Source organism: Entelurus aequoreus, linkage group LG24, assembly GCF_033978785.1.
Source record: "Entelurus aequoreus isolate RoL-2023_Sb linkage group LG24, RoL_Eaeq_v1.1, whole genome shotgun sequence".
NCBI lineage: Eukaryota > Metazoa > Chordata > Actinopteri > Syngnathiformes > Syngnathidae > Entelurus > Entelurus aequoreus.
In genome coordinates, this window is record NC_084754.1 from 10,869,984 (window position 1) to 10,882,484 (window position 12,501).

General features: G+C 43.4%; 1 protein-coding gene across 3 annotated transcripts; it reads right to left on the reverse strand.

Moving 5' to 3' along the window:
• Positions 1-776: 776 nt before the first annotated feature.
• Positions 777-8,056, reverse strand: LOC133641474 (uncharacterized). 3 transcript variants are annotated; one of them, XM_062035215.1, is made up of 2 exons: positions 2,343-8,056; positions 777-885 (listed from the first exon to the last, which is right to left on the reverse strand). In XM_062035215.1, the coding sequence occupies exons 1-2, from the start codon at positions 7,379-7,381 to the stop codon at positions 810-812; spliced, it is 5,115 nt and encodes a 1,704-aa protein (XP_061891199.1). In that variant the 5' UTR covers positions 7,382-8,056; the 3' UTR covers positions 777-809. The 3 variants fall into 3 exon arrangements, with proteins under 3 accessions (XP_061891199.1, XP_061891197.1, XP_061891198.1); XM_062035213.1 differs by lacking the exon at positions 777-885 and having other exon boundaries at positions 897-7,503; positions 7,817-8,056; XM_062035214.1 differs by lacking the exon at positions 777-885 and adding an exon at positions 1,881-2,112.
• Between the last annotated feature and the right edge of the window lie 4,445 nt (positions 8,057-12,501).

Here is a 12,501-nt window from a genome sequence, read left to right on the forward strand (position 1 = left end):
TTTTTATCACGTTTTATACTATATACTATATCCGGTAGCGGTACCAAAATGTATTTCGATACTTTTCGATAATTTTTGATACTTTTCGAAATAAAGGGGACCACAAAAAAATTGGCATTATTAGCTTTATTTTAACCAAAAATCTTACGGTACATTAAACATATGTTTCTTACAATTAAAGAACAAGTTTGGCCTTAAATAAAATGGTGAACATACAAGAGAACTTGTCTTTTAGTAATAAGTAAGCAAACAAAGGCTCGTAATTTGGCTGCCGACATATGCAGTAACATATTGTGTCATTTCTCATTCTATTATTTTGTCAAAATTACAAAGGACAAGCTGTAAAAATTATTATTCCACTTGTTCATTTACTGTTAATATCTGCTTATTTTCCGTTTCAACATGTTTTATCTACACTTCTGTTAAAATGTAATAATCACTTATTCTTCTGTTGCTTGGATACTTGACATTAGTTTTGGATGATACCACAAATGTAGGTATCGATCCGATACCAACTAGTTACAGGATCATACAATGGTCATATTCAAAGTCCTCATGTGTCCAGGGACATATTTTTGTTTATAAACACGACTTGTCCAGGGTGTACCCCGCCTTCCGCCCGAATGCAGCTGAGATAGGCTCCAGCGACCCCCCGCCACCCCAAAAGGGACACGTGGTAGAAAATGGATGGATGGATGGAAAAAAGATTTTGAGACGATATAAAATATCGATGTAATCATAGTAGTATCGACTAAATACAATATTGTACTTGTGCCGCCCTCGATATGTAGAAATATCTTGGCTTTACCCTAACACCTTTTCTTGATCAAACACTCTGAAAAACGTCTTCTTGTCCACAGGTTTATTGACCCTAAAAAGGGTAAACTGAAAGCATACAAGCAGAAAGGATGCTTACATTACAGACATGCACACACAGCCTTATTACACACACACAATCCCATTACGATAAAACGTGCATTATGCTGTGTATTGAACTTAAATGGACAAATAAATGCCACAAAATTGGTAATATAAGTGCTTTATAGCAAACTAGCTTACTATGCTAACATTCACTTCACTGTATGAATTCCGAAAATTAGCAGGACTGACTTTTGGCCATAAAACGTCCCAAATTACATCACAACCAACAAATAATACAACTCAATCAAATATTAGCATACTACTCAACAATACATACCGATGATACTTTGTTTGGCATGAGATTCGAGCAGATGAAAACGTTTGCGATCGTCACTGAACTAGCTTAAAGTCTACTTGAAAGGAACTCCTTGTTGTGCCCTGCTATCATGGACATTACTGTAAACTAGGCAATGCTGCCTCCTGCTGTCTAAAGGAGGAAGTGCACCTCACTGTTGAATTCCAAGGTGAACTTAAACACTGGTTTTACATATATTATTAATAAATTCAACAGACAAGACAGAACACTCCCCGCCTGGCGGATTAAACCGCCACTACCAAACTGTCCCAAAGGATACTATGGCTTCTCTGGTGCCATAAGCAGGATTGTCTCTGTGACCGGCCGCAGGAACACTTTGGTCCCATCCTTTCTGGAGACTTTTATCTCCACTTTGCGAACTCTGCCATCTTTGCTTGGGAAGACTTGTGTAATTAGTCCTAAAGGCCAATGGTTTCTCTTCAGTTGGTCATCTTTGAGGAGCACTACACTTCCAGGCAGGAGGTTAGGGTGGGGTGAATGCCACTTCCTCCGTGGCTGAAGTGTGGATAGGTATTGCTTCTTCCATTTGTTCCAAAAGGTTTGAGCCAAATGCTGGATTTGACGCCACTGTTGCTTGTGGAGATCTTTTACCCAGTCGCCTACGGGAGCAGTTGAAGGACTGACCTTTTGTGTGAGGAGTGTTGCTGGTGAGAGTATTTGCGGGTCATCTGGGTCGGTGGACACTGGTACAAGAGGTCTGGCATTGATGATGGCAGTCACCTCTGCCATAAGTGTGGAGAGACCCTCGTGGGTCAGCTTTGAGGTCCCAAGCTGCAGGAACATGGCGTCAAGGATCCTTCTTGCCACACCAATCATCCTCTCCCATGGCCCACCCATGTGAGATGCGTGAGGCACGTTGAACATCCATCTGCAATCTTGATCGGACAAAAACTTTTCTACAGATGTGTTATCAATGTTGGATGGAATCTTGAGCTCTTTGCATGCACTTATGAAGTTGGTGCCTCTATCGGACCGAATTAATTTCACTGGGCCCCTGATAGCAAGGAAACGCCTTAAGGCATTGATGAAACATGACGTGTCTAATGATTCAATGACCTCTATGTGCACGGCTCTGACACTCATACAGGTGAATAGTACGGCCCACCTTTTGTCTTGTGCAAGGCCACCTCGTGTACGACGTGCAGACACTGTCCAAGGTCCAAAAACGTCCAGCCCAACGTTGGTAAATGGAGGTTCAGTGGACAGGCGATCAGCTGGAAGATCAGCCATCTTTTGAGTCTGAGGCAAAGCGCGAAGTTTGCGGCATTTAACACATCCATAGATCACACTGCTGACTCGTCTTTTACCACCAACAATCCAAAATCCAGCAGCTCTTAAAGCACCTTCAGTGAATAATCTGCCCTGGTGTTGTATTTTCTGATGGTAGTGCCTGACCAGAAGCGTGGAAATATGGTGCTTGCCAGGGATTATGAGAGGCGATTTCTCCTCCAAAGAGAGTTTGGCTTCTTTTATGCGACCCCCAATTCTTAGCAGACCATCGGCATCAATGAGAGGGTCTAAGGCTTTGAGATTATTGTCTTTGGAAAGCCCTTTACCATTTTTGATGGAAGCATACTCTTGAGCATATATGTCTTCTTGAACTGCACGAATGATGGTTTTCTTAGCATGTGCAAGTTCCTCAACAGCATTTGCTGAGTGGCAATGATGCCAGCCTTTGCAGCCGTTAGCTTTTACTGCAGGATTCTTTTGAAAGAGGCGAGCAATGTGAGTGAGACGAGCAATGGCATGGATCAATGATCTCCAACTGGAGAACTTGGAGAAGCGTTGAGAACCCAGGTGTTTGATTACTGCAGTGGTGTTCAATGTTGAAACATGCGGGCGGACCTCTGTATCCAAAGAGGGGTCAGACAACTCAAAAGGGCCCTTTTGAAACTGGTCATTCTGAGCGTTCTTCAGGAATGCTGGTCCACAAAGCCAGGTGGTACTGGACAGGTGTTTCGCTGACACAGACCTTGTGGCTATGTCTGCAGGGTTTGCTTCAGTGGAGACATGTTTCCATTGCTCAGGGTGAGAAAAGCTTCTTATCCGTTGAACTCGGTTGCTTACATACAGGTAAAAACGTCTAGTATCATTGCTGATGTAACCAAGAACGATTTTGCTGTCGCTGTAGAAAGTGATGTCAACCTCCATGTCCATCTCTGAGGTGATGAGCTCGGCAAGCTCCACCGCTAATACTGCAGAACAAAGCTCAAGTCTAGGGACAGTTTGTTCTGACAAGGGCGTAAGCTTGGCTTTTCCCATGAGAAAGCCCACGTGGTTGGTTCCATTTTTCTCTGTTATCTTTAAGTATGCAACTGCTGCAATTGCCTTTGTGGAAGCGTCACAAAAGATGACTATCTCTCTTTTTGACACCGCTGTAGGAGAGGCCTGTGTGTAAACTCTTGGGATGTGGAGATTGCTGAGATCTTTCAATGAGCATCGCCACGTTGACCATGTCTCTTCCATTTCTTGAGGAAGAGGTGCATCCCAATCTCCGTTGTTCTCCATGAGCTCACGCAGGATCAGTTTGCCTTGTATGGTGACAGGGGCAAGAAATCCTAGGGGATCATAGATGCTGTTGACAGTTGACAAGACACCTCTGCGGGTGAAAGGCTTTTGCTCATCAGCTACTTGAAAGGTAAATGTGTCTGACATTAGATCCCAGTTAAGTCCCAGACTACGTTGCATGGGCAAGATATCTGAAGTGAAGTCCAGGTCCTTTAAGTTGATGGCATGGTCCTGAGATGGGAAAGCGTTCATAACTTCTCCTTTATTTGAGGCGATTTTGTGAAGCCTCAAGTTTGAGTCTGACAGAACCTCTTGCGTCCTCTTGAGCAGCTTCACTGCAGCTTCGACGGAGGGAAGTGACGTTAGCCCGTCATCTACATAAAAGTCACGGTTGACAAACTGCTTTACAACGGGCTCTGCATTTTTCACTGACTGTCTTAAACAGTAGATGGCCACTGCGGGAGAGGGACAATTTCCAAAGACATGGACCCTCATTCTGTATTCCATGATGTCTTCAGATGAGTTGTTGTTTCTGGACCATAAAAACCTGAGATAATTGCGGTCTTCTTCTCTGAGTAAGAAACAGTGGTACATCTGCTGAATGTCTGCTGTTATGGCTACAGCTTCTTTGCGAAACCTGAGGAGTACCCCTATAAGGGTGTTGTTGAGGTCGGGTCCAGTTAACAGCACGTCGTTTAGTGACACACCATTGTATTGGGCGCTGGAGTCAAACACCACACGGATGTTCCCAGGTTTCTTGGGATGGTAAACACCAAAGGCTGGTAAATACCATCTTTCTTCATTAGATGTGAGTTGAGGGGCTATTTCAGCATGTTCATTTTGAAAGATCTTTTCCATGAAGCTAAAAAAGTGCTCTTTCATCACTGGTTTTCTTTCGAAGTTGCGTCTCAAAGAGGAAAAACGCTTCAAGGCTTGAACTTTGTTGTCAGGAAGCTTGGGCCTTGGAGTCTTAAATGGCAGCGGAGCTACCCAGCTGTTGGTTATGTCCTTTTTCAAATCCCTCTCCATGATTTGCAGGAAGGTGATGTCATCAATGGATGGACCGACTTTGTTGTCATCTTTGGTCTGCCGAAACACTGTAGCGCCCACGTCATTTTGCTTACATTTCTTTGTGAAGGTTACCTTTGAGTATTCAGGGTTTTGAAACTGGCCATGTCTCTCCTTGACTTGAAACACGTTAGGACAAGGTGTAAAGACTGTGGGACGCCTTTGTTCAATTGTAATGGTGTTGAAGTTATTCACTGTGGTCGGCTTGTGAACACCTCCCAAGCATACATTTCCAACGATCACCCATCCCAGGTCAAGTTTTTGAGCATAGGGACCATCGCGTGGCCCATCAACCTGTTTGCGCACTTTGTGGACAGAGATGATGTCTCTCCCAAGGAGAAGCATGATGGACGCGTTAGGATCCAGCTCTGGGATGAGGTTAGCAACTGATTTGAGGTGAGTATGGTTGGCTGCAGCATTAGGTGTTGGGATTTCTGATCTGTTGTTAGGTAGATCATCACATTCCAGGAGGCTTGGTAAAGTGAGGCACACTTTTCCATCCATGGATTCAATGTTGTAGCCTGAAGCTCTTCTCCCAGTGGTTTCCGTCACTCCAGAGCAGGTTCGGAGTGTGTATGGAGATGAAGGACTTTGAATGTTGAAGATCTCAAAGAACTCTGAACGAGCAAGGGACTTGTTACTCTGCTCGTCGATGATTGCATAAACTTTCAGGGATTTCTCAGGACGGCCGCTAGGATATATTTTAACAAGGCAGATCTTTGAGCAGGATTTGTAGCTTTGATCGCCACCACATACATCTGTACATCGAGCACTGACCTCAGTTGAAGGTCCTGAGTCTTGCTCCCCGCCAAGCTGTGTCAGGGGGGTTTGGACCTGGATCCATGGTGCAGGTCCAGGATGAAGTGCAGAAATGTGCTTTGCGCTCTCACACTCAGTGCACTTGGTAATACATTTACAGTTTTTTGCTATATGTTGAGTGGATGTGCAACACTTAAAACATATGCCATTCTCTTTCAGGACTTCCTTGCGTTGTTCCAACGGCATTGCACGGAAGGCCCGACATTTATGGAGCATGTGAGGTTTTTTATGAATTGGGCATTGTTTCTCAGGATCATCAGCTTCAAAGTATTGCTTGTCATTAATAGGAGGGGCAGTAGACTGGAAATCGATCTTATGAACTGAGACTTCTCTATTTTGGATCTGCTTCCATTGGACTCTGTCTGCTTTTGAGGTGTCAATTTGACCTGCAAACTTGAAGCCTGGGTCATTCCTAATTATAGCTTGTTTTCCAATGAAGTCAACAAAAACATAAAAGGGGGGAAATGTTACATTGTGTTGTAATTTGTAGTTTGTGCCAACGTTGAGCCACTTTTCTTGGAGGTTGAATGGTAACTTTTGAACTAATGGGTTTATCCCACGCGCTGTGTCCAAATATGCAAGGCCAGGCAGGTCTCCATCTTCCTTGGCTGCCTCCAATTCTATGAGAAAATCACTCAACTCATGGAGCTTTGAATAGTCTCTGTTGATGATTTTAGGGAAGCTGTGGATCCGTTTAAAGAGTGAATCCTCCACCATTTCGGGTGCGCCGTAACAGGTTTCCAGTCTGTCCCATATCCTTTTTAGGCCTTTGTCTGGGGAGTTGACATGGACAGCCCTGATGCGTTTTGCATGCTCAGCTGACTCCTTCCCTAGCCACGTGACCAACAAATCCATTTCTTCACTGGACGTTATGTTGAGGCCTCTGACTGAGTTCACAAAGGACTGTTTCCATGCCCTGTAACTGCATGGCTGGTCACTGAACTTTATCAGACTCGTTGTGACTAGCTCACGGTGAGCTAGATATCTTGCGAAGTCTGCCACATTCCCTTGATCGTAGACAGGCTGACAAGGTGTACGGCTGGACTTTGAATGCAAAGGAGAACTGTAGCCTGACTTGTAATCTTGGTGATTGTCTCGTATGTTGTTTGAAGATGGACTGATGACTGATGTGACTTCTGGCTGTGAAGGTGTCGTCATTTGTTGTAGGGTAGAAACAAACCCAACTCTGTGTTTATTGTGCTCTGTCTGGAGATGTGAGTGTTGAATGGAGTTCACATCTGGTGGTTTATAATGTTGTGTTTCATTCCATGACGATGGCTGTTGGTGTGGTGATTCAACTTTTATTTGACTTGGCTCTTGGGCCTGAGTGGCTATGTATTCTTTTGTGCGCTCTAATGTGTCAACTGAATGTTCAAACAACTGCTTGATGTGAAGATAGGAGCTGCTTCGATCACTTCCTTCCACAGCGGCTTCCAAGACCTCCACTTTGGCGAGTGCAGCTGCTGCGTCCTGCTCCAGTAAGAGCATGTCCATCTTAGCTTCTAGTTGTGCTTTTTCCACGTCCAGTTGTGCTTTTTCCACTTTGAGTGTCATTTCTTTTTGTGCAAAAGACAGACGTACTTTGGCTGCCTCTGCTTTTGCGCGTGCTTTGGTAGCTGCAGCCTCGGTGGAGGAAGCTTTTGACCTCGTTGAAGCACGTGAAGTGGTAGATTTTGTCCGTAATGAGCTTTCTGTGCAATCCATTGTTTGTTCTTGTGTGTGCTGTCTTATCTTCTGCGTTAAAGACATCGTTTACTGTGCCGCCCTCGATATGTAGAAATATCTTGGCTTTACCCTAACACCTTTTCTTGATCAAACACTCTGAAAAACGTCTTCTTGTCCACAGGTTTATTGACCCTAAAAAGGGTAAACTGAAAGCATACAAGCAGAAAGGATGCTTACATTACAGACATGCACACACAGCCTTATTACACACACACAATCCCATTACGATAAAACGTGCATTATGCTGTGTATTGAACTTAAATGGACAAATAAATGCCACAAAATTGGTAATATAAGTGCTTTATAGCAAACTAGCTTACTATGCTAACATTCACTTCACTGTATGAATTCCGAAAATTAGCAGGACTGACTTTTGGCCATAAAACGTCCCAAATTACATCACAACCAACAAATAATACAACTCAATCAAATATTAGCATACTACTCAACAATACATACCGATGATACTTTGTTTGGCATGAGATTCGAGCAGATGAAAACGTTTGCGATCGTCACTGAACTAGCTTAAAGTCTACTTGAAAGGAACTCCTTGTTGTGCCCTGCTATCATGGACATTACTGTAAACTAGGCAATGCTGCCTCCTGCTGTCTAAAGGAGGAAGTGCACCTCACTGTTGAATTCCAAGGTGAACTTAAACACTGGTTTTACATATATTATTAATAAATTCAACAGACAAGACAGAACAGTACTTGGTATCATTACAGTGGATGCCAGGTGTAGATCCACCCGTGGCATTTGTTTACATTTAGGTGCACTAGTTTTTGTTAGCGGTGACGCCGGTGAGCTGTTTTGTCACAGCCCGGGCGCACTTCAGTGCGCAGTCATCTGTGCGCTGTGCTGAGCGCACCTCCAAGGACGCGCCGGCGCGCGCCACTCCGGCTGCAGCAGGCGGCTGCATTCAATTGGCAATCAATCAGCACTCTACTCACCTGTCGCTGATGAGCTTCCTGGGCTTCTTAAGCCTGTGCAAACCTGAGTTCCGGGCCAGAACATAGTTACCTGTTCCAAACAGTTAGCCGAAACGTCAAGCTCTATGCGCACTCTCTCCCCGTGTTTCCCCACCTCTGTGCTCATTGTGTGTTGTCCTATGTCGTGTTCCCGCAGTCCCTCTTCGCTCCCCGGATTCAAGCTATGTGTCTTGTCTCCCTGGATTCCCTCTGGTCCCCTTGCTGCCTTCCTGGATCTCGACCTCTTGCCTGGACACAGACTCTGACGCCTCGCTCCTGCCCTCGACCTCACGTCTGCTCACGGACCTCCGAGCTTGTCTTGCCCCGTTGGACTTCCGCACCTCGCTCCACACTACCGGTAACACTCAATAGCTAATCACTACACATAGTCGCACACCACACACATTTGGATTAGTTTCACACTTCATTTGTTTTTGTATATAGAAATAAATAGAGCTAAAACGTTGTCCTTGCTTCTGTGCCGTCTTTCTCCCCCTGTACCGTAACATGTTTAGCTATTCCTCGTCCTGCAGGGATGATACTTGTAAGAAACTCCCTTTATTTGTCGCCCACGGAGGCGAGGATTAGTGATTTAGAAGTAGCTTAAACACTGCCAACTGCGGATGGATGTTCGCTGCTAGCTAGCTAGCTAGCCATGTCTTAAAGCACCTCTTCCTGAGGGCGTTACATTGTTATAACTTCACCTTTATTGTCAGTTTTTAGAGCAAAATGCGTCCGTTCTCCCTTTTCTGTCTACACACTGTGTCTGCTTGTAAGTACTCTGTGACTGTGTGCTGCCGAACACGCTCCTCTGCTCGTAAACCCAGCAATGTCGTGACGTGATGGTGCGCCGTCATGCCCATTGGGAACCGGTACTTTTCAAACAGAGTATAGTACTGTTTTTGATTCATTAGTACAGCAACATATACTAGTACCGGTATACCGTACAACCTTAACATACACACATACATACATACATACATACATACATACATATAGACTATCATGAGTTCTAAAATAGCAGATGGTGTAAGCGTCCTCTGCAGTGGACTATCTATGTTTTGCATAAAAAAAATGTGTTTTTTTTAAATGTGTAACTGACAAAACGGAGCAAAAATAAATGTTCACTGCAGAGGACATGTGCCTTCAATTGTAAATGTGTGTGTGTTCCCTTTGATTAGATCACCTCTGTTTGTTTGTACTTCATTAGAAGCCCTCAGATGATAGCCGTAATGAGTCAGTCATCACTTGGTGATTAACATCATTAACCTCCTCTGCTACCAGCCAAGCTTCTGCTGTATTTCAGACGTCCTTTTTATTGTTTTGCTTTTGAAAAAAGTTACATTACGTGTTGTTATCACCGAGGTCAACATAAACACACCTTCATGATCAAGTGGTTAATTTGAAATAATTGTTGTAGGGTACGAGATCTAAGCCCCATTACTCCAAGTGGAGAAGTGGCTACCAATAACCCCGCCGTCATTTGACTCTGTTCTGGGCTATTCTGGCCATTACGGTCCAGTTGGTCACATGTTTCTTCAGGGTCTCGCCTCCTTCTGTTCTTCCTTCGAGCTTCTATTCGGATCTTGTCCTGCCATCGGATTTTGTAGATGCGCCACTGACAGGCGTTGAAGAATGTCTGACTCTTTTTATGTTTTTAAGAGCATACTTAAGACCCACCTTTTTGATTTGGCTTTTATTGAAGTCATTTGTATCGTACTTTGTATCCTATTAGTTATGCAAGATTTTATTTAGTTATATTTATTTATTAACTGTATATTCATTTTATTTACATCTTTTTTTTTTTTTCCTGTTAATCTTCATATGTCTTACTTGTATTTTATTCTTTATCTCTACTCATGGTTCTTACTATTTTACAAGTTTTATCATTTTTATTTTCCAACGTTCCTCAGACAATCTTCTGTGTTCCCCGCAGTGTTCCCTCTGTTTCCCGTGATCGAGCTGTGTGCCTCGACTTCTCACTGAATTCTGGACTGCCTCCCTCGACCCCTGCTTGGACACGGACCTCGTCGCCTCTCTCCAGCCCCCCGACCTCTCTCTTGCCCACAGACTGTCTTCTCGCCTTGCCCCTCTGGTCTGAAAAAAAAGGATTCATCCAACACGCACTTACAACAAACTCTGGTAACATTTACATTGTTAATTCTACACATCGTCTTGCACCATTGACGTATAGTAGCATACACACCCCAACACATCATCATCATCAGTTTCAATAAACCTATTGAACTCATCCCAGCCGTTGTGTCGTCTCCTTCCCTCACCGTACGTAACACTAACACTGTCAATAGCTAAATGACAGAACATAACATTGCTACTCGTTGGGTTTTCATAACCACTACACAATAACTAAGCTACATACCTGAATGTGTTTTTCCTGCAGCCAAAACATACAATTCACTCAGCAAAAAGCAAAAAGCAAGGAAAGGTACACAAGGATCAGCACATGGGTGTTATATTCTCATCTGCTTCAAATGGATACTTACTCCGTCATGGTGCAGCAGGTGATTGTGTCATGATCAGTTGCCCGGATCAAGTTTTGTTTATTTTTTGACTCCCTCAGTTCTATTTTCATCACCCCTGGGTTTGTGTTTTTTAGTTGTCATGGGTGCTGATTAGTTTCACCTGCCTCTGATTAGTGTACAGGACGCTCACCTGCCCCTGGGCACTAATCAGAGAGCTACTTATTCCTGTTTTTTGCCACACAGTCTGGCTGTCTTGTTTGCTTTAAGCAACTGTTACGTTTGACGATCCCTTGCTTCTTTGCTTGTGTTTTCTATGCCACACTTGCCATAGCAATCGGCACGCTTGTCTGTTGACTTATTTTCCTGTATGATTTACCTGCACCTTGCCTACGGAGTTCCTGCTGCATCTTGGGAGAACGATCCGCGCAGTAAAATGCGACGCAAGTGTGACAGGTTGGGCGTTTACAACCTGGTCAGCGTCTCTCACTGGCGTCCATACATGATCCAGACCGGCCTAATCTACATATTTAATTGACTCATTAAGAGGCTGAGATCAGAATGTAAATGAACACATAGTTATATTGTTAATAAAGTATATGAATGGTGCGCGTAAATGTAGAGACCAATGTTTACCATATCATGCAATTTATCCCATAGGAAATTATCATACAGAGACCCAACAAATATTACCACAAAACACATTTTACAGAGAATAGTTATAGTTTGACAATAGAAACAATGTGAAATACATGAAAAATGATGAAAGAAATGGATACATGAAAATTTAACATCACTTTTATCTTTATTCAAAGTATTTCAATGGTTGGAATCTGCACTTTTGCATGATATACTAGTTACTATGGTATTCTAAGTCACAGCAGCTCAGACAAGGCACCAAGCAGTGTGGGTGGGGAGCGTTCCCACAGAGTGTTTCCAGAGCGGCCAGCCTGAAATGCGGGTGTCAGGGACAGACGCGGAAGGAGATTTTTACAACAAAGTTCTAAAGCTTAGTGATATATCAGATTGTAGGTGGGTTTATTTTTTACCCTTCGCATTCATATTTCGCTGTGTTTGTGTTTCGCTTGATTGTAAAATATGTCGATCGAGAGGGGGTGTGACGTTCACATGTTGCCAATATTCAGTGTTTTATCATTCATAGTTAATATCGTAAATCCCACATTATTGTCATGTACATTCTGGGTGTCTCATTCAGTAAAAACATTTAAAATTCCATTCCGTTCTAAGGTGGTCTGTCATAACGTTTTTAGCATTCAATCAGACATTATTGTGAGGTTTAGTATTAGTGTTCCTAAAAATAGGACCCAAACACACATACTGTACAGCATATTTTCACAGTTTACATATATGTGTGTGTGTGTGTGTGTGTGTGTGTGTGTGTGTGTGTGTGTGTGTGTGTGTGTGTGTGTGTGTGTGTGTGTGTGTGTGTGTATATATATATATTTGTATATGTGTGTACATATATAGATCGATATACCGGCCCTCAGACACATTTGAGGAACAGAACACGGAAAACCAAAATATTTGCAGAAAACCAAATGCTACGGTTTCTTGCTCAGTTTTTCAAACTATGGTAGACATATGTTGTTTCTGGGTACAGAACAAACAAGGGGGTGGAAAGCATTCCCCAAAAATACCCCGATAGACAACACAAGTTAAAGGGGCTGTTTGCAAC